Genomic DNA, 22520 nt, shown 5'->3' on the forward strand with positions numbered 1-22520 from the left:
CCCGGGACGCCCGAGAGCCCGAGGGTCGCGTCAAGGTCACCACCCGCAGAAGCCCTCGGGTCCTCGGCGGGACGCCCGGCCCACCCCAGGCCCGCGGCTGCTCGCCCTCGCGGGTCGCGCGCGTGGTGCAGCCGCCGTCCTTCCCGGGGCCGCCCCCCGCCGCCGCCCCCCGCCCGCACAGCTCCGGGCCGCGCCGACACACGCGAGCAGCCTCCGCGGCGCGGGCGGGCGACCCCGCGGGTAAGCGCCGCTCCGGGGCAGGCGCAGGCGGGGCGGGCGGCGGGGCGGGGCGGGGCTGGCGCGTCCCGGGAAGCCGACCGGCCCACCCCGACCGGCAGCGGGGGCCCGGCGTCCAAGGCGGGCAGCGAGCCTGGCGGCCCGCGATGCTCCCCCAGCCGCCGACTCGGGGCCCCGCGGGGATCCCAGGTCGCCCCGACTCCGGGGACCCAGCCCCCCGCCGGCCCGCCGCGCGGTTGCCAAGGCGACGGCCCAAGCGGCGGAGCCCGGCTCCCCCTCCCACCCCGGCTCCGCGAGCCTACGTGGCTCCAGCGACGCGGCTGCGCCCCGCCGGCAGCCCGCGCCCTGCGAGCCAGCCGCGGCTCCGCAGGGGCCTGGCTCACCTGAACTTCTGTCTCCGAGGGCCACTCGGTGTTGACCAACAAGTCGTAAAGAATCGTCTCCTCCTCGCCCTCCGCGGTGGCTGGATTCGCGGCCGGCGCCGACTCGGGGGCCGCCATGTTCGCCCGGGACCCGGGCCGCCGGGGCTGGGCCTCTACGGCGTCCCGGAACGGACAAACCTCCCAGGCCGCGGCCGCTTTTGGATCGCGGGGAGGGGGCGGGGCTAAGTGGGCGAGGGAAAGGAATGCTGGATTAACCCTTTAAAGAGCGGGATGTGGGGCACCCGGGTGGCGCAGCGGTTTAGCGCCGCCTGGAGTCGTAGGATCGAGTCCCACATGGGGCTCCCTGCATGGAGCCTGCTTCTCCCTCTGCCTGTGTCTCTGCCTCTCTCTGTCTCTCATGAATAGTCTTAAAAATATATATATTAAAAAAAAGTGGGAAGCAGAGTGCTGATTGCTTGTCAGGGCTACACCACCTTAGGTCCTGGTCCCGGGGCACCCCTTGCTCATTTTTTTTTTTTTTTTACTAAAGTCATTTTATTTTTTTAATTGCTTTTTATTGGAGTTCAGTTCGCCAACATATAGCATAACACCCAGTGCTCATCCATCAAGTGCCCCCCTCAGTGCCCGTCACCCAGTCACCCCAACCGCCCCCACACACACACTTCCCTTTCCACCACCCCTTGTTCATGTCCCAGAGTTAGGTGTCTCTTCTGATCGTATAAATCTTTCGCCTTTCACCCCTTGCTTATTAATTTGCATGAGATGAGCCATGTCTGGACCTTTCATATTCCAGCCAGGTTCTATAACAGAAATAGTAAAAAGCATTTCTCTGAAATACTAGCATCCATTTTAGAAACACATAGAGTACAGAGCAGCGGCTTTTATTTTTTTTTCAAGATTTTATTTATTTATTCATGAGAGACACAGAGAGAGACAGAGACAGAGACACAGGCAGAGGGAGAAGCAGGCTCCATGCAGGGAGCCCGACGTGGGACTCGATCCCGGGTCTCCAGGATCACTCCCTGGGTCGAAGGTGGCGCTAAACCGCTGAGCCACCGGGGCTGCCCGAGCAGCGGTTTTTAAATAAATACCCAAAATTACGCAAATCAATAGATGAAGCCAGTGAGAGGTGTCGGAGGAATGAAGTTATAGGAGCTCGGAAAAGGGAACAAAGGTCACAGGGTCTGGAGCAGCTTCCTGGAGGAGGAGCGGTTGTCCTTGGTCTTTAACATGAAGTAGGATTTGAATCAGGCGGAGAAGGTTTGGGGAGTGCATCACAAGTAAGGGGAAATGGGGTGAGCAAAGACAGGCAGAAAAATATATAGTCAAAAGAGCAGACAGCAGGATAGAACCCAAGTGGGGAAAGGGTATGGAGGCAATAAACTGGAAATAATATGTTGAGGACCTAATTGGAAGGAGCTAAAATACTAGCCTCATTTGTTCATTTGTTCATTTAACAAGTGCCTCTATGTGGAAAGCCCTATGTAGGCAGTCTATCTTAACCCTAATGACTATATAGTGTACAAGGAATTAGCACTGTGTCATATTCAAAAGGAACACAAATACTGAAGATTTCTTGCAGGAATTATATCGCGTAATATCCACTAAGCTGCATTAGACAGTAATGCAATTAAAAGCCTCGGACCGAAGCCCAGGGTTTTCGTTTCTTTCAAAGTTAAAATGACCTCAAAGCCTGCCTACATCATGTGCCACTCGCCTTCCTCCTCACCCCTCCTCCCACCACCTTCAGCCACGCTGACCTTGCTCTTTCTGAACAGGCCAAACACACTTCGACTTCAGGGACTTTGCAAGGACTGTTCCCTCTGTTTGGAAGGCTTTCTACCAAATACTTTTCTCTTTCACTCATTTCCAAGGTTTTGTTCGAATGTCACCTTCTCTCTGAAGCCTACCCTGACTGCTTATTTCTAATTTTTTAATCAGCTTCCCGAACTCCAGATCTCCAGATCCCCCTTACCTTCTGTTTTTTTCCATAAGACTGATCACCGAAAACGCTATGTAATGTATGTTGTTGTATTGTCTGTCCCTATTCACTAAAATGTGAGTTCCACCAAGATACAGCGCACTGCAATATACATACAGATGCTACAATAGGAAACACTCAGCTTTCCACCTGTGCAGGGAAAATCCAGCTCTTCCCTACTACGTGTTTTTTTCCCTGTAAGCCTCCTATTCACTAAAAACATTTCTGACACTTCTGGTTACCAAATGTGTGGAGGTTTTTCCCCACACCATCAAGTAATTCTCTGACACCAGCAAAATGTCCAAGAATTCAACACTCTTCCAGAGATAGCATCAGATTCCACAGGTTAAGGGCTCAATCTCACAAGACTGCCCCCCTACACACACACTCCCAAACATACACTTCAGATGCCAGTGGAAAGCCCAGGTGTTTCTGTGCAAGTAGCACACACTAACCAATTGTGCCACTGGAGCATCTTATCACCTGCGCTTCTGACCAACCAACTCTAGATCATATTCCAAAGACTCCTCTTCTTAGGTTCGATTAATTTGCTAGAGCACCTCACAGACCTCAAGAAAACACTTATGTTTACCAGATTATTATAGAATATGATAAAGAATACGATGAAAAAGCCAGATAAAGAGATACATAGGGCAAGGTCTGGGAGGGTTCCTAGGGTTCTGGTCCTGTGGAGTTGGGGTGCATTATCCTACTACTGTGGTTGTATTCACTAGCCTGGAAGCTCTCCAAACCCCGCCGACTATTGAGATTTTTATACAGGCCTCTCCACTTAAGCATGATCAATTATTAATTCCATTACCAGTTCATCTCCTCTCTCTGGAGGTTGGAGGATGGGGATGAAAATTCCAAGCTTCTAATCATGGCTTGGTCTTTCCCGTGACCAGCTGCCATCAAGGAGTCACCCAGGAGCCCATTCAGAGTCACTTTGTTAAAACAAAAGACGCTCCTAATGCTCATATCACTTAGGAGTTTATGAAGATTTTAGGAGCCCTGTGTCAGGCACGGGGTTAAAGACAAATATTAGAACAAGAGATACTCCTAGTATCACTTAGGGAATTACAAGGATGTTAGGAGGAGCTCTGTGCCAGGAACCAGAGGCAGAGACCAATACTAGTATTTTTCTATTACCTCACAAATGCCACATACATACCTGCTATATCCCCTGAAAATACAACAGTATCTGGCACCCAGCACAGGACAAAATATATCTTGAATAAATTAAAAACTTTGCCCAAAGTACTTCTCAGGGCAGCTGTGTCTTTTTATCAACTTCTCAATTGCGGACACCAGGCATTTGCACGCAAACATTGCACGCAGTAGAATTTGAAGAGTTAAGAACGCCATTCACTTGATATATACTGCAAGGCCATGGTCCTGCCCTCTTCCAGGCCCACACACCAACCTCAGTCCTTGGTCCCCTCCATTCCTCCCTATTCTCATCCAAGAATTTTTTTTTAAGATTTTATTTATTCATGAGACACAGAGAGAGAGAGAGGCAGAGGGAGAAGCAGGCTCCATGCAGGGAGCCCAATGTGGACTCGATCCCAGAACCCCGGGATCACGCCCTGAACCAAAGGCAAGAGGCCCAACCACCAAGCCACCCAGGCACCCAGGCACCCCCTCATCCAAGAATCTTAGGGATTGAGATTGCATTACTGCTTCATCCATGCCCTTTCCTGCCTTCAGGGGATCAGCACACAAACATCCAGGAGGTAACTGGCCAAGGTGACACAGGTGCTTCCTTCTCAGCTGGTATGTGAAAGGGACAGATACAAATGTATCCCCAAGAAAACGTTTTCCTTTTAGCATCATCCCACTATGATAATTGCTTTTTCTAGCCTCACCCCTGTCCTACCTGCTGTGTATGCAACAGAACAGGAAGCATAAGGCCATGCCTGACTGATCTATGGGAGATTCTATTCTAAAGAAATGAAAACCACAGGCTGAAACTACACTATTTGTATGTTCAACTTGGAGCAATCTCCAGAAGGAAAATTCTACTCCCAGAGATGCTCTAAGCAGATAGATAGGCAGATTATGAAGACCTCTTTGCTACTATTTAAAATCTGGAAGAGTTCCTGGCAAAAGAAGATGGTGAAATGACCATTAAAAGAAATGAAGGTAGAAAGGATAGATATGTCCTGAGAAGAGCTCCAAATGGAGAGCATCAGACCCTAGGGTAGATGAGAAAGGCGGAGAAGTGATCAAAGTTCAAATCAAAGTTGAGCTGAGTGGAAGGATCAGGATGGAGTGACAGTGACCATCTTTGCCTGAGCAGACCATTAGCTTTTGGAGAACTGTTTCAATTGCTTTTCCTTTGCTCCAGTCATGTGATTGTAGTGGGGCTGCCAACTCCCAAACTCTTTCTCCTGGATTTAAATCTGCCCACTAAGCCCCTAGTCCTTGACCTCAGGTATTAGGTGGAGAATTCTTCCCTGGGATAGTTGGATGTATGGATTGATTGATTTTAAGATGGAAGTGGAGGAAAAAGCACTGTTCCTTTTTGGATCACAAGGATCAAAAAACACAAATTGGGAGTTTTAGCAGCCGTCTTACCCACCGTATATGGAACCCTGTCTGCACGGAAAGAGAATGAAGCCAATGGGAATGGAAAAAAAAAAAAAAACATAGGGGAGATAAAGACATCATTTGATATTAACACCCCTGAAACAAATGGCATCTGTTTGCTTCTGTGTTCTAGTTAAGTGAGCCAGTGCATTCACCTTGAGCTAACTTGAGTTGAATTTCAATGCATTCAAACCACTCCTCTGTCAACATTTCTACCAATAGATTACAAATTTACCTAATTTAGAATCTATAGTGTATAGATCTCTGCAATGTTGTTTCGGACTTATTAGTTAATAATACATATACATAAATGGTATTATCACATTAATAGATTGATAGTATTCATGGCTTACCAAACTCTTTTGACCTCACTGAAAACTGAAGCTTGGAGCCATCCCAGGTCACAATAGAGCCAAAATTCAAACACCCTTCCTCAGGGTCTTGATCCTGAGCTCTTTTCCTCACGTGATAGCCTGTCACTGAGAATATAGATGGAACACTTAGTTGGTTGAAAGTGGAAATGAACTGTTTTGGATGACAGCAAGTACCAACATGTGGAATGGCAATATTGTCAGCCTGTTCTGTCAAGGAGGAAATTAAATATATTATACATTAGAATTTGGTTGCCACATGCTACCACGGTCATCCAAATTTAGCTGAGAGTCCACCTGGTTTAAAGATAGTTTAAGTCATGAATAAGTTACTCTCAAAAGGAAAATTTACTTTCCAAATAACCAACAGAAATAGTAACTCTGAACTGCTTAAAGAAATGACTGAAATAAAAATTGAGACAATTCCAAAAATAGTAATTTTAAATAGAAATAATTTGAGGGTGAAAAAAAAAAGAAGTAATTTGATGTCTTTATAAGCCTAAATGAGGGGAAAGGAAAAAAATGTTCATTTCTTCCTATCCTCACATCATATCATTATACCTCAAATGAACTAAAATATAATTCTCCTTCACTTTGCTGGTGGCCATAGATATTTCTACCTTAGAACCAAACAAAAAATACTTAACAATATCTTACATAAAGGAATCATTTTTCTCCTCTTAATTCTTCCATGTAGAGCTATCATTAAAATGGTAGGTTCATTTTGTAGGAGCTCTGTGTTTTATCTTCTATCAGCTAAAAAGCCTATTAATCCAAAAGCCATTAATGATTCAGCATTTAACCCTTTATGCTTCTGCATATTAAAAACTAAAGAGATTAATACATCATATGAAGCTGCTTCCATTTTTAATTTGAAATTGCATAATAAAATTGAATTTGGACTTTTTAAAAGATTTTATTTATTTGAGAGAGTGAATACAGAGGAGAGGGGGGACGGCAGAGGAAGGGGGAGAAGCAGACTCCCCACTGAGCAGGGAGCCCCCAACCCCAGAAGGGGCCCAATCATAGGACTCCAAGATCATGATCCCAGCTGGAGGCAGACTCTTAATCAACTGAGCCCCCCGGATTCCCTGAATTTGGGCACTTAAATGCTACCTGTTATAGGTGCCATACATTTCTACCTGGTTGAGTGGTAAACTAGCTCTTTGTGAAGAGAATGGTAGTCGTAATAATAAAATAATATTCAGAGCAACTCAAAACATCCTATTTGCTCCAGAAAGCCTGGAGAACCCCACTCAATTCTCCTATAAATATTCTAAGTTTGCCATAACATCTCTTGGCAGCCACATAGACCTCATAAAGTTCATGGATGGTATTAGTTAAGAAAAAAAAAAAAAACTCCAGCCCCTTACTTAGAGCTCCTTTCCTCTGATTTGCTCTGCACAATTCACACAGGCCATTTCCCCCTCATCTTCCCCCACTCACAAATCACATGAAACAACCACCAGGGAATAGGCCTTACCAGGAGCACATGTAGTGACAAATGCAAATGTAAGCAGCAAGTGTGAGAGGCAAGCAAATACACTGGTAATAAATCAATAAATAATAACATTTTTAAATTAGTAAATTAAATGTATTTAGTTTAGATAAATTAATTTACCTTGGTAAATTAGTCAATATTGGCTTACTAGTAAGACTAGCTATTTTGTTTCATTTGGTTTAAAAACAAAGGTAGATGACCTATGATATACTTGGAAGCATCAAAAAATAAGATGAATTAATGGATGGATTGAGGATGAATAAACAGAAAGATGTGATAAGACGAGAGTAGAAAATACTAATGATAGATTCTCAGTGGTGGGTGCATGAGTGTTCAGCATAAAATTCTTTCAACTGTGCTATATATGAACACTTTCATAATAAAAGATTGAGAAACAGGGAAATCCGCAATTTTACATAGTGCAAACAAGGGATATGGGGGGAAAGAGTCCAATAAAGAGTGTAATAAAGTCCTTTCTGATTTGGGAGCAGGATTTGATACTAAGTAACTCCAGATTTTGATAGAAAAACATACTGTTATTATATATTTCCCTAAAAGAAAGAAATATATGACATGTCTTCCAAACCAGAGAATGGAATAAAGGAAAAATTTAAAACTATCAATTTGAGGCAGGGAAACACAGAATAAATAAGCAAAAATAGACCAGAATAAAGAGAAAATCCTCCCACTGGAGTAAGGTGGTACAATAATCATGAAGCTAACATCACTCACACATATATTTTTTTAAAGATTTTACTTATTTATTCATGAGAGACACAAGCAGAGAGAGAAATAGGTTCCCTATAGGGAGCCTGACGTGGGACCTGATCCCAGGATCTCAGGATCACGACCTGGGGTGAAGGTGGCGCTAAACCACTGGGCCACCTGGGCTGCCCATCACTCACACACACACACACACACACACACACACACACACACAGTGTGCATCCACACATATGCCAAGCACACACAACATACTCCCTGCCCATCTAACCTTGTCTTATAAAGAGTAATTTCAGAAGTCTGGGTTATCATGTCTTCCTTGCTTCTCTCACTTGTTTCAGTCACTTCTAGGAAATAATCATTATATCTTCAAATATTGCCTGTGCACCATTGTCCCTAGAGCCATGATGGACTTTGTAGCCACCGTTTGTCACAGCCTCCCTCACACAGCTTGTATCTCTTTGTGTTTCTGATCTGTAGTCAGTATAATTTCTTCAGCTCTTTCAGTTGACTCTAGATCACTTTTCAGGTTTATCTACCTGTAATCTTCCCATCAGGTTTTTAATATCAATTATTACAGATATTTTATTTCTGGAAGTCATTTTTTTTTTAAATCAAGTATGCTGGCCATGTTGTTACTTTGTTACTTCTTATGTTCCCATTCCTACTTTTAGAAATACATCAAACATAATTTGTATTTCTCTACCTGATATTTCTAATGATTAAAGTCTTTAAGGACTTTCTTAAAAATTTCCTGCTAACTCTTGCTCATGGTGACTTGTTTTTTTATGCACTGGGTGTGCCTGTGTGTGTGTGTGTTATTGTGTAATTGGAATCCATTCTGTGAGTAGTTTTAGAGGTCTGGCTTAGATGGATGGTCCCTTCCCCTGGAAAGACTTGCTTTCACTTTTGCAAGGCACTTGTGAGACTTGGATCCCCTTCAAATTAAGACTAAATTATTTCAGATATTATAAATACTGTAAATTCAGGCAGGCCATGGTCACAAATTCTCAAAGGGCATTTTTCTAGCCACTCAAATTCCAGGCTGAGCAGACAAGTTTATTTGCTATCCATCTCTGTTTTAGGAGATTTTATGTTAACAGTGGTGCTCATCATGGATCCTAATTTTCGTAGGTTGATCGGTGGTGCTCCAATTCTCCTCCCCTCGCAAATCTGAGGCCTTGACCCCAGTCTCTCCATCCTACAACGCCTTTATCATCTACCCTGAAATCAAAACTCATCCCTAAGGGGACAGGTAGCTTCACTGCTTCTTCCATGGATTCTCCTGGTTGTTGACAAGACTCAAGTTTTCCTTTACATTCTGACCAACTCATCAATTTGTTTTAAAAGTTGTGTTTCTGAAAAAAAAAAAAAAGTTGTGTTTCTGCTTTTATATATTTCATATTTTAGCACTCTCCGTGTTTGTAAGAGTCTTTCAGGACAACTTGTCTGACAAATTATCCGAAATGAAATTCTCTGAACCTCACAGAGGGAAACCCAATGGGGCAAGGCATTCTCCCCAGCTTTGCCACAAATAGCCCTGCAGCTCAGATGCACAGACCACAGATAGCAGCTCAACAGTAGTTCCAAAGCAAGACAACTGGCAGCATCCAAACGAAATGGATTTGTTTGCCAATATGTATAACACACCTATGGGGCTCCTCAGAAATATTTCCTAGGGGAGTTTACCAATGACTGGGGGTCCTGTGTCACTAACTAGGAGCAAGACCAGTGAAATTACAGTGTTTTATGCTACGATGATGACTACTATTCCTGTCTACAGACTGGGGATACCTAGGGAGTTTCAAATAACACCAATAATTCAAGAATTCAAAAGGCAACAACAAAACCAAAATACTGTAATTTTTTGTGGACAGGAACAATGGCTTTTTAATCTCCCTAAACCCAGCTTGAAGGTTGGCCCTGAATACATTTTTCTTGACTGCATGAATTATTCATGTTCCCGCTATTGGAGATTAACCCTTTTTTGCTTAAAAAGAGAAACTGTAAATTTAAAAAATCATTTATTTCCTCCAATAAAATAGTAATCTTCTCAAGGAAAAACTCTCTCATTAGAGACCCCATACATTAACTATATATTTTTCTATAGTTGTATTGAAATTATGGTCAAGTCTAGTCTGTCCTTGAGTTTCCACTAATGGAAACCTACCATGGGAATATTAACCAACAGAACAAGGATTCAATTAGCCGATGAGGAATTAATAATGTGTTTGGTACAGCAAAGCACTAACTTTTTAGAAGTTATTACATCAGGATCAGACACTCTCATAAAGCTAAATTAAACACCAAAGATTAAGAACTATTTGAGGTAGAATTATTAAATGTCTCCCAATTTTAATGATGTTAGCTCTTCACTGGAATTTCATGCAGTGAACTGTTTCCTGGTGAAGTCCTTATCATTCTTTTTGGTTTCTCTTTAGATAAAAATATGTATCCGATGTTAAACACCCAAAGTTTTTAAAGTTTAAATTGCTAGGTTCTGATATAGACCTGAGATTAATAATTTTAAAAGAAGCTTTGCAACCTAATTGAGTCCTAAAGGAATCAACCAAGAAAAAGGCATTTAAGAGGAGACATAAATCTTGACCAAAGTTAGGTCACCGAGGAATAAAACAGTATGTTGGTTTTTTTTTTCAAGATTTTATTTATTTATTCATGAGAGAGAGAGAGAGAAAGGCAGACACAGGCAGAGGGAGAAGCAGGCTCCATGCAGGGAGCCCGATGTGGAACTCGATCCACGACTCGAGGATCACACCCTGAGTTAAGGCAGAGCTTAACCACTGAGCCACCCAGGCATCCCAGAAAACAGTATGTTTAAGTTCAATATACTAATATGCTAGAAATTGCTCTGGAACTGACATTGAACCTGTGAGATAAAACTCAACAGTTTTACAGTGAATGCACATTTATGGAGTGGCATCTCTTCCACTCCAGTGGATTTTGACTTGTACAATCTTTCAGTCCCTTCTCTACCTCTGGCATAGACTCTAGATTTTTTTTTTTAATTTATTTGGGCAGCCCGGGTGGCTCAGCGGTTTAGCACCACTTTCAGCCCAGGGCATGGTCCTGGAGACCTGGGATCGAGTCCCATGTTGGGCTCCCTGTATAGAGCCTGCTTCTCCCTCTGCCTGTGTCTCTGCCTCTCTCTCTCTCTCTCTGTCTCTCATTAATAAATAATCTTTAAAAAATAAATAAAAAATAAATATTTTATTTATTTATTTATTTATTTATTTATTTATTTATTTATTTATTCATGTGAGACACAGAGAGAGGCAGAGACACAGGCAGAAGGAGAAGGCATCCCTACAGGCAGCTGGATGCGGGTACTTGGTCCCAGGGACCTGGGATCACAACCTGCACCAAAGGCAAATGCTCAACCACTGAGTCACCCAGGCGTCCATAGGCTCTAGATTCTGAAAAACTTCCGTTTGAATCACAGCCGTTCTGACTAGTTCTACTATTGCTTTGCAAACATTATTGAATCTATCTGTGCTTGATATCCTAACTAAAGTAGAAAGACCTAAAGTAAGGTATTGTTCTGACAGAAATTCTCTCCTTGACCAAACTCTAGACCATCTCCTCTGAGTCACATGCTTCTCCGATTGACCCAGCCAGGCGCCTCCTTTGAGTCATCTTCTTGGTTTATTAAAACGTGGATTCTCAGCACAAATGATCTTGCCCACCCCCTTCCCCCACCACTGAAAGGCTTAAACACTAAAAGAAGTTTCTAACAGCTCAAGATACATCCCTAGGCTGGTCCTAGTGCCCCTCCTCTCCCAAAGTGCCCCTTTGAAAAATCTAGAACTGTTCTAGCCAACACCTGGGATAGCCCCTGACCACCCTATCTCATTCCCTGCAATGGGTTTACAGTTGTGAATCCTTCTGTCCCTCTGAGATGTATATGTATCTTCTGCAACTTGGGAGTGTCTTTCTCAAGGACCTGAAAGCTTTCCTTTGAAATGTAATCCTCAGGAAGGATAGGACCTCTGTCTCTGAAATCTCTGTGCAGAGAGATTAGGGGTGAGATAGAATCCTAACTTCCATAATTGCCAGCTCATAACACAGATGGCCTAACATGCATTCATGCTGGCCAACCCTCATTAATTTTTCACTTCCTTGACTTTGCTCAACCTTCCACTGGTTCCCTTCCCTCTTCTCTGATTTTCTTTAAAAATGCCCAGAGACTCCTGGGTGCTTCAGTGGTTGAGCATCTGCCTTCAGCACAGGACGTGCCCCAGGATCCTAGAATCCAGTCCCGCATCAGGCTCCCTGCATGGAGCCTACTTCTCCCTCTGCCTATATCTCTGCCTCTCTCTGTGTGTCTCTCATGAATAAATTTTTTAAAAAATCTTTAGAAAAAAAGTAAAAAAAACAAAAAACAAAAACAAAACCTGTCCTTACCATTTTAACTAGTGTCTGACTTGTTTTATCTTTGACAATTCAAGAAGTGAGAAAAAAAAATTTAAATAAAATGAATAATAAAGTAGACATCTAAGAATAAAGCCATGAAATCAACATGACCAAGTAGATAAGCTCTAAAAAAAAAAAAAAAAAAAAAAACCCTATCAATTCTAAAATCATCTTTCTACATATATGGTCCAGGGATGTCCACATATATCAAAACGTGTTTAAATGCACATTCCTGGACTCTACTTTGGATGTGAGCAATCAAAATTCCTGATGGCTAGATTGAGGATCTGTAGTTGAAAGAGCTCCCCAGAGTAATTTTGATCTACTTGAGTTTAAAGATCAGTGGCCTATAATCGATTGAGTATAAATGTGCAGGTGAAAAATTTCTTCTAAACAAGCAGTTAGGGCATAGCACATACTCTGTTGGCCTTAGCACTTCATTAGGTAAGATTTCTCAAATAAAAATTGGGGGGATGGAGGCTGGGGTGGGAAAAGAGCAGGTATGGAATTCTGCTCATTTTCTTTTCTTTTTTTTAAAGGTTCTATTTATTTATTCATGAGAGACACACAGAGAGGTAGAGACATAGGCAGAGAGAGAAGCAGGCTGTCTGCAGGGAGTCCAATGTGTGCTTGATCCCGGGACCATGCCCTGAGCCCGAAGCAGATACTCAACTACTGAGCCACTCAGGTATCTGGAATTCTGCCCATTGTCAATCAGAACCTATAAATCGAAAAGAAGTATAGGCCAAAGGACCTCAAATCTTCCAGTCCTTTCATGGGGGGATATAGTCCCTCGAATGAATGCATGACCTGTATGTTCCCTATTCTTGAATCTGATCTGGGTCTGTGCATGATTGTTCTTACATCTGAGCCTAGACTTTAAGCCGTCGCAGCCTCTGCTTTCTCCCTCTTAGAGGGAGCTGCCAAGAAGGCCATACTACGCTACTGGAAAGACAAGCCCTGTAGAGAGGCTCCAAGAGGTAACTGGCAGCATCCAAAAGGAATGGACTTGTTTGCCTACCTGCTGCCCCACCTTTAATTTTTTTTCTCAATTGATGCTAATACCATTCACCCAGTTATCCCACTGGAAGCTTGGGAAGAGTACCAATGCCTTTCTTTCTCTCTCATTCCACTTCCTCTACTTGCCATCCTGCCCCCAATCAAATCTAACACTGCCAGTTTAACGATATTGTTCTTATCTGTCCCTTCCTGTCTGACATTCATTCATTGTCCTGGTACAAGGTTCAGTTACATCTTATGTGTGCCTACTGGGAAAACATGTTAGTGGTGCCTCTACAAATATATTCTTCATAAGACCACCAGAAAAAGTTGTATAAAATGAAAATCTGATCATGTCACTGCCCTGCTTGCTTTAAATCTGCTTTGCCCACAACAGTGGCTCTCAAACTGTAGTTCCCTAGACCAGCAGCATCAGCATCGCCTGGGAACTTGTGAGAAATGCAAATGAGAGGACTATTGACCCCAGACCTACGGAATCAGAAACTCTGGGGAGGAGGGCCCCATGTCTGCATTTTAGCAAGCCTTCCAGGTGATTCTGATGCACACCGAGGTCTGGGAACAACTGATCTACCAGATTAAACCAATCTTCTTCATCTGATTTTCATAGTCCTCCCTGATCTAGCCTAGGTCCAAATGCTGTAACCTTATTTGTATTCATTTTATTATTTCAACTTGACATCTGAAGAATGGATAAATATTTCTTGTTTTCAGGTGTAGGAGCTCATCTCCCAAAATGCCTTCTGATAATCCCAGCTTCCTTTTATTCATGCCCTTACGTAGTTCCCTCCACAGGGAAGAGGGTTTGTCCATGTAACCAGTAGGATTTTGTGGCAATGATGGCACGAGGCACAGGGCAAGGAAATATGGAATGGGTAGTAGAAGAAGGTAGTTGTAAATAATAGCTATGACCATGTGACCAGTTTCAGAAATGGGACAATTGTCATGAGTATTTCTTCCCTATTTTCTTATGAATTTGTGTTATATACACACATGCCAAGCAAATATCTTTATTTCCTTTCCTCTCTTGTCCCTTTATCCTGTAACATAAGACATATTTATCTTATGTCCTGGTATTTAAGTATTGTTAATTAACTTTACAACATGGCATTCAAGTTACAAGATATCCAGAAGAGTAAACATCATGCAAGGACTTTGCATCCTCATCAGGGGAAAGGTTTAGTGAGTTTTCAGTTGTACACAGGATAGTTGTACCATGTTAGCTGGGAGTGTGACCCTGTCATTGTCTTTGGCAATTAAGTGTAGTTTAAGAAGATACATATGGGGGCCAAGTTGACAAGGCGTGGATTTTCAATGCTTAATTTTATGCATCAACTTGCCTGGGTAAAGTTGGGCCTCATTGAATCAGTGGAAGGCCTTAACAGAACACAAGGCTGACCTCCCCCCAAGCAATAGGAAATTTTGCCAGCAGACAATCTTAGACCTCAAATACATTATCAGCAGTTTTTGTTCTCCGGTCTGATAACTCATCATGTGGACTTTGGACTTACCAGGCTCTGTAACTGCATGAGCTGATTTCTTAAATGTCTAAATATATATAAGTATATATATATGTATAATATATATCATATATATATATATAAAGGTATTTATATACTTTTGATTCTGTTCCCTGGAGAACTCTAATACATGGCCACACAAATTTATACCCTGTCCCACATGCTTTTCTTTAATAAAATGTTGCTATTCATGCTTCAGGTGGTAGTATCTAGAATTCCCCTTAAACCTGGACAGATCTCTGTAAGTGCCTCAATTAATGGAATGGGAAGGAAGTGATAGTGCTTGACTTCAGAAGCTTGGTCATTAAAGATTTCCTGGTCCTTGGGGTGTTGCCTTTGGAATATAACCATTATGTTGTGAGCAAGTCCAAGTCACATGGAGAGGTCACAGCTGGCCATCAGCCCCTGCCAGGGTGTCAGTGACATGAGAGCATCAATTATGTCATGTGAGTAAAGGAAACTTCAGATGATTCCAATGCCTAGTCTTCAAGACTTTCCATTGAAGAGACAGGTATTGAGGAAGAGGTAAGTCATTCCTGCTGTGCTCTGCACAGGTTCTTTACCCACAAAATCTATGAGCATAATAAATGGATATTTTATGCCACTACATTTTGGGGTAATTTGTTATGCAGCCAAAGTAAGTGGCACATCACTATTCAGGGCTATACTTGAAGCAGCCTCCATGAATTCCCAGTCTTATATTGTACATAGGAACCCATGACCAGGTAGTATAAATTTCCATATTCACAATTATTTTCTCCAGGCATTTTGAAGAATTCTTGGCCATCTTTCTTAATGCCCCTGCTTCTTTAAAATATAGAGCATTGTCTTGTTTCAGCCAGCTTCAAATAGAAATCGCAGACCTTGTTAACAAGAAAACCCGTGATCAGTTTCACCGACAGGAAGGAGGTCCAGGGAAGCAAGGACACAGGGAGGGAGACTGAAGAAAGCAAGCCTGAAGCCTGTGTGCAGATGCAAAATGGCTCTCTTCTGTAGGTAATGGAACTCAGGGGTCCCGGCAGATTCTGGGCAGCTGGACTGAGAACATTTTTCTGGTGTAGTCTGTTCTTAAACACCCACAACCACCGGGCCATGTTCTCTTGCTCAGGCTCCAAGTGCGGCGCCATCTCCCCAAGAGCCATCAGCATCACTCACAGGGGCTGATGAGCACTCAAGATGGCGGGCTTGGGAGAGAGAGTGACATTCATGGCTGCCGGCCAGGCTGCGCTCAACCGTAAATCACGTCCCTGCCTGGCTTGCTTATAATGAGGCCAACACAGTTAGTGAGATCTCTTTTTCTGTTTTACAGTCCCTCTGAAACTCATCCAGGTTGTCCTTTGTCTCCCTTTTCCCATATATCTGGAGTGATGGACTTTATGGCCACTTCTTCAGGGGATAGAGAATTATAGATCTCTGGATTTATGTCTGTTTGCCAGGCCCCCTCTGGTCCCTGCACCATAAGGTGAATGCTGGGGCAGCGAGAATGATGTTGCATTCTAATAGATCTGGACCAGTTTCTGACAGCTTATTTTGACAAAAGCATAAAATTCAATGATTGTTGCTCAGCTTAGAAGCTGTAGGAAATTCAGAGGGAAAAAAAAAGAGGATGTTTAACTGTGAGCCTCCTTGTCTCCAAACTGCTTTCTGAGTCGGGTAAATTGAGAAAAACAGGGTAAGGTAAGGCCAACAAATTTAATGACAACAATGGCTGGTCTAAAAGGAATATGAAAAAAATAAAATAAAATAAAAGGAATATGATTTGTCCCAGAGGGTGTTGTATGAATATATTGTTTCCTGATTTTGAGGGATTACTACCCGCCACTTGAACAAGTCAGGGGGCTGTTAGGAGAGCAAGGAGTGTGGTAGCCAGCCTCTAAGACGGCCCCCAAATGATCCTTATCTACTGGTACTCATACCTCTTTGTGTTTCCATACTGAATAGGCCTTTGTGGCCAATAAGATACTGCAGAATTGACTGTGTGACTTTGATGGTTAGCCCATGAAAGATATCACTCACTCTATCCTGTTCTCTAGGACCCCTTGTTCTGGTGGCAAGGGAGTAGGGTTGAGGGGTTGCGCATCAGCAGCCTATCGTGAGAACATCCAAGTAGTTACGGAAGAGGTCTACGTGGAGAAGAACAGAAGCCTCCTGCTAATTGCCACACAGTCATGAGAGTGAGCTGCCTTTACAAAATGAGCCTCCCTCTCTGTGAGGGAGGGAGCAATCTCTGAGCCTCCCTCAAATGATTGCTATCCCCGCCAGCAGAAGGACTCCAGTAGCAAGAATGATTCCCAGCAGAAGTGCCCAGCCATACTGTTGCTGAATTTCTGTTCTACACAAACTGTGAGTGATAATAAATGTTTACTGTTTCAAGTCACTAGATTATGGGGCAACTTGTTTGTAGCAAGAGATACCTAATGGGGATATATCAGTTAGGATTGGATTTGGCCATAAGGAACAAAGAACCAAAAACAAATGAGTTAGATGTTTATTTCTCTCCCTTGTAAGAAATCTAGAGTCACGGTTTTGGCTAGTTTGGTGCTCCTTACTATGGACTCAAGATACTTCTCTCTTTTCATGCTGACAACTTCAATATGTGACTCTCTTCTCATGGTTCAGTGTGGCTGCTCAAACCCCAGCCATTGAGTCCCCAGTCCAGCCAACAGGAAGGAAGAAGAGCAAGAAGAATGTACCACCTCCTGTAAGGACACTTTTGTGTATATGCCATTGGCCAGAACACAAGCATATGGTCACATCTAAGTTCCAGGGAGGCTGAGGAGTCCTTGTTCTGGGCAGCCAAGTGTCCAGCTAAGAGTCAGAAATTTAAGGAAAAAGAGAAACATCAGGGCAAACTAGCAGCATTTCTATAGTATAACCACACCTATCTTCTTAGCAGACTCCTGTTATTACCGAAAGTTAGCTAAGCTAGCACCTAGCAGCAAATCCTGTTTAATTCCAATTCCCACTAGCAAATACTGCTAGTTTGCAGTGTTGGTCAACATAAGTCACATGGCCAGCCCAGATTCATAAAAAGGGGAAATAGGCTCTACCTTCTGATGCAGTGATTGGCAAAGAGTGCAGATAAAGCCAGCTGCCTCATTCCTACAGATCCAGCCGATTTCCCCTTTTTATGTATCTGTATTTCCCCTTTTTATGAAGTCTGTATTCCTGGGACTAATTTTGCTGTGAAAGATCCAAGCTGGCCTGTGGAGAGGAGTCCATATATGGGAGCACCATCGCACCACACATGGCAATCAAGTCTTCTCAGACCTTCTAGCCCAGCCAGACACCAGCTGAAGGCAGCTCATAGAATCATGACCAACTACATTGATTGTTGTATTAATTTTAGAGTGGATGTTACACAGCCACAGGTAACTGAAACTAAAAAGGAAAGGTTATTCTAGGGAGAGGAAGCAGCATAAGAAAATATACAGCGGGGATGCTTGAGTGGCTCAGTAGGTTTAGCATCTGTCTATGGCTCATGTCACAATCTTGGGATCCTGGGATCAAGCCCTATGTTGGGCTCCCTGATTAATAGGGAGTCTGCTCTCTCTCTCCCTCTGTCCTTCCCCCAGCCTGGGTGAAAACACAAACACATGCGCTCTTTCTCTCTCTCTCTCTCTCTCAAAAAAAAAAAAAAAATAGAAAAAAAGAGAAAATACACAGCAGTAAGAGGCATTCTGGTGTATGCAAGGAATTCTACATAATTAAATAAGATCAAAGTAAGCAGTAGGCTGGATATGGAGGGTCTGGTGTATGCCATCCTAAAGAGGGTGGATTCAGGAGCCTTACCAAATGAGCTGCATCAAAGGGAAGGGAGTTTCCTGATGGAAGTTTGGCCACATCGGGTTTAGTGAGAGTGGGATTCAGGATCCAGAGCCAAATACTCTAGAGTCCTCTCTTCTCTGAGCATGTGGGTATGAGGGCAAACTCCCTGGGCAACGTTTGAGAAAGCAGAAGCTTGTGGTTTCTTATATGGAATGATGGGTAGGTTTGTGTCATATGAGAAAGGACTTGAGTTTATGTAATGAAAATATTGCATTTTCTGATCGACTTCTTTTGCATTAAAACAACTTCTCCACTGCTTTTGTCTTCTTGGGGGCTGGATCCTTAGGAGCTAAGCATTTTGCTTTATCTTTATCAGGAACCACAATGGGGCCTGGGAAGAGGGTTGGGTGTCAATCGAAAGGACAAAGTAAAGCCTGATTTGGCTTATATTTCGTAGTTTAGACTCATGGCCACTTCCTCCACTGTATATGCACATTTCATTCTTTTTTAAAAAGATTTTATTTATTTGAGAAAGAATATGAGAGAGAGAGAGAGAGAGAGAGAGAGAGAGGGGAAGGGGTGGAGGAAAGCCAGAGGAAGAAGGAGAAGCCTAATGTGTGGTCAACACAAATCACATGGCCAGCCCAGATTCAGCAGGGAGCCTAATGCAGGGGCTCCATCCCAGGACCTGAGATCATGACCTGAGCTGAAGGCAGATGCTTAACCAATTGAACTACCTAGGTTCCCCCTTCATTCTTATTTTTGGTTGGCAGGAAATGACCATGTATTCAAGGATCGTTTTCAATGTGCCTTCACAACCCAGGCCAAAATGTCTCCTCCTTAGAGCCACAAATAGTTTCTTATCGCTGTATTCTAGGTCATTTGAAAAAATTTTCTGAATGATTCATTACACCAAATCTATACCAATGAATGTTTCATCTCTGTTCCTTTCTGCACCTATTGGCAGTGTGGTGGGGTGCAAACAAGGGAGAATTATCAGTAGTTTAACTAGATAAGGAATTCTCAGACCAAAGAGGTGCAGAGGGAGCCAGACCTGGGCTGGCAACTTGGATTACCATTGTCATTAAGGATCCTATCTCCTCCTGATATGTTTCAATAGCCGTAGCATGAAGCTTTCATCTTCATTATGCATTGCTGCCTTTTCAGCATCATGTCCATGTCCCAGGAGGAAGAAGAGCACATGCCAGTCAGGCCTTTCTCTTTTAAAGAGTTCCTACATGGGACTTCCACTTACATCTCCCCAGGCAGAACCAGGGCTCATGGCGCGCTCTCTCTCTCTCTCTCTCTCTCCAAGGGAGTCTGCAAAAGTGATGTTTTTTTTTTTGTTTTGTTTTTCCCAGTCTGTATAATAGAGAAAAGCAAGGAGGAAGAGGGCTGTGAGTAGCATTTGGGTGGCCAGTCTACAGAGCCCTTCACTGGACTCCTCTTTACCCTGTCCTGGGTGTCTGAAGGGCATATTTCCTAGGCCTGTCATGTGTTCTGCAGTGGATTATAGAACAGTTTACTTGAAAATACACAGCACAATCTTACTGGGTACATGGATGATGTAGTGAAATTCCACCCTAACAGGATTAGTGGGGTTCAAAAGACCCAAGTACATAAAGTGTGGGGTTATAGGTGAGGTTATAGAAATAAATGTCAGGTCAAAGTCCCAGCTGGTAGTTTCAAATCCAGGCTCGGCTGCAGCTTGGCGCCACCTAGTGGTGGTTGTCCTGACGCCTAACCATCTGGGAGTGGCTGGATTTCTGGGATTCTAGGATTGCTTCCCAGGTAGCAGGCCTCCATTTTATCCGCTTGTTCTGGAAAGAGTAGACCAGCAGGATACTGGACTGGGGGCGCTCATCCTCTGTCTCTTGGTTTAGTGAAGGAATTGCCTGCCACTTCTTTGCCTGGCTTTGCCCTTACTTGCTAAGGTGAAGAGCCAATCACATTCTATCCCGATTCACATCATTGAAGGTACTTCTGCACACACACATGTTGATATTTACAAAAGTAGCATGCTAAATGAGCTAAACTTGATAGGGCATAAGCAGAAAACATCATTCATTACCTTAAAACACTCTCTAGGGATCCCTGGGTGGCGCAGCGGTTTAGTGCCTGCCTTTGGCCCAGGGCGTGATCCTGGAGACCCAGGATCGAATCCCATGTCAGGCTCCCGGTGCATGGAGCCTGCTTATCCCTCTGCCTATGTCTCTGCCTCTCTCTCTCTCTGTGACTATCATAAATAAATTTTTAAAAAAATAAAAAAAAAACACTATGGGCTATTTCCTTCCCTGACCTTGATAGAGCCTCTGGCATCTTCCAAAGCTTCCCTGGTTACTCTCAGATAATGAAAAGTTGTCTGGTTTCTTTCATCACAATTAGAGCCTCATTTCTGTAATTAAATGATTAAGTCCAGTGTAATGATCGAAATTCACAACTTTAACCAAAATTGTAGCTTCCTTCCTCCCGGGGTTGGCAATGGGGCCGAGTATACAGTCAGTCTCCAGTCTCCTCTCTCCAGTTAGCTGCTCTTTCCAGTGTCTGGGGAGAGATAAAGTCATGTGTGTTGGGGGAGAGACCTACCTTCATCTGGCTGGTCCCCTGGGGTCTGATTCTGGCGCTCTCTAGTCCAGTCGTGTTGCAGGGCTGGTTCTCCGAGGGTCTACCTTCCATGGGTATGTTGGAGAGTCTTCTGTTGGTATTCTCCAGGTGTAACTCACCTGAGGCAGGTGATGTCTCTCTGCTTAGAAGGTAAGGATACAACAGGGTTCTTTGGGAGCCTACCTGCTGTGTCATTTAGCTTCTCCAGGCGGCTCTCTTGAGCTTCAAGTCCATTCCTACAGGTTCAGTTAGCCCTCAGGGGAAAGTCACACATGTGTCCCCCGACAGGTGTTGGAAATGTGGCCTGCTGCCTCTGCAGCCTTGTCCTTCCCTTTGTCTCTGCCTGCCACAGCTTCTCACAGCATGTCTTATGCTTCCCAAACCCCAGATATCAAAGATTCTCTGAGCAGTCCCCTGGAAAACACTTCCTCTCTTGAGAGAGGGGAAAATGCCATAGGATGTCAACAACTCTCTTCAGAGAAATCTTATACCTTCCACCCTTTCATCCATTTAAGGTAGAGATTGGCTAAAGGCACGGAAAGCACATTTCAGATGTCCCTTTTGCAAATCCTGCGTGATATGTGATCTCATGCCTGCCTTTAGAACGAGGCATCTATTCAGAATTGCTCCGCGGCATCACTCTCAGGGGCACGGCTCGTAGAATACACACACGAAACGCGTGAGGCTATAGAACATGCTGCAGATGGTGCCCCCTGGAGGGGTGAAGCGCCCGGGCCCGGATGTGTTGTCTGGCTTTGGGGGCTTCAGGTGAATCCTGTTACGTGTAACAGTCACCCAGCTACCACTTGTGTATCTGTTTTTTTTTTTTTATTTGACTTTTATTTATTTATGATAGTCACACACTCACAGAGAAAGAGAGGCAGAGACCCAGGCAGAGGGAGAAGCGGGCTCCACGCAGGAGCCTGATGCCGGGTTTGGTCGCAGGACCCCGCGGTGGTGACCAGCATCACCCGATGGGGTGTCGGGTCTCCTCCTCCTGGCTCCCTGCGGCCACGAGGCCCCGCGCAGGGGAGGGGGAGGTGCCGGTGCCGGTGCCGGTGCCGGTGCCGGGCCCTGGCCAGGAGCCCCCTGCAGCCCCGCTCGCCCTCAGGGGCCGGGAGCCGGGAGCCGGGCAGCCCGCGGGCCGCGGGTTGGTTTGTTTTTTCCCCTAAAGATTTGATGTATTTATTCATGAGAGACAGAGAGAGGGAGGCAGAGACGCAGGCGGAGGGAGAAGCGGGCTCCAGGCAGGGTCTGCGGGGCCACGCCGCGGAGCCAGCCGGGCCGCGTCCAGGCGTCCAGGTGAGCGCGCCCCCCGCGGTCAGGTGGTCCTGAGGACGCGCTCCCCGCGCACAGGCGACGCGCCGCGCGCAGGCCGGGCCTTTTCTGCCGCCG

At 44.3% G+C, this 22520-nt stretch overlaps 1 protein-coding gene and 2 long non-coding RNA genes across 6 annotated transcripts in view; 1 reads left to right on the top strand and 2 right to left on the bottom strand.

Annotated features, from left to right (window-relative positions):
- Nucleotides 1-798, bottom strand: part of NBAS (NBAS subunit of NRZ tethering complex) — a 318587-nt gene extending 317789 nt beyond the window's left edge. For 2 of the 3 annotated variants that reach the window (XM_025454623.3, XM_049096130.1), the window contains exon 1: nt 621-798. In XM_025454623.3, coding sequence (XP_025310408.1) covers nt 621-737 — 117 coding nt within the window. In that variant the 5' untranslated portion in view covers nt 738-798. The remainder of the gene's footprint in view (nt 1-620) is intronic. The other variant, XM_025454622.3, reaches the window with a different exon arrangement.
- On the top strand, nt 128-17258 carry LOC112664805 (uncharacterized). The gene is made up of 4 exons (XR_007403326.1): nt 128-240; nt 12756-12904; nt 15592-15749; nt 16787-17258. It is a non-coding gene; the product is annotated as an uncharacterized LOC112664805 (long non-coding RNA).
- On the bottom strand, nt 17228-22501 carry LOC118351100 (uncharacterized). Of its 2 annotated transcripts, XR_004805919.2 has the most exons (3): nt 21108-22501; nt 19598-19883; nt 17228-17561 (listed from the first exon to the last, which is right to left on the bottom strand). It is a non-coding gene; the product is annotated as an uncharacterized LOC118351100 (long non-coding RNA). The 2 variants fall into 2 exon arrangements; XR_007403327.1 differs by having other exon boundaries at nt 17228-19883.
- Between the last annotated feature and the right edge of the window lie 19 nt (nt 22502-22520).

This window comes from Canis lupus, chromosome 17 (genome assembly GCF_003254725.2).
Source record: "Canis lupus dingo isolate Sandy chromosome 17, ASM325472v2, whole genome shotgun sequence".
In the NCBI taxonomy this organism is placed as follows: Eukaryota; Metazoa; Chordata; class Mammalia; order Carnivora; family Canidae; genus Canis; species Canis lupus.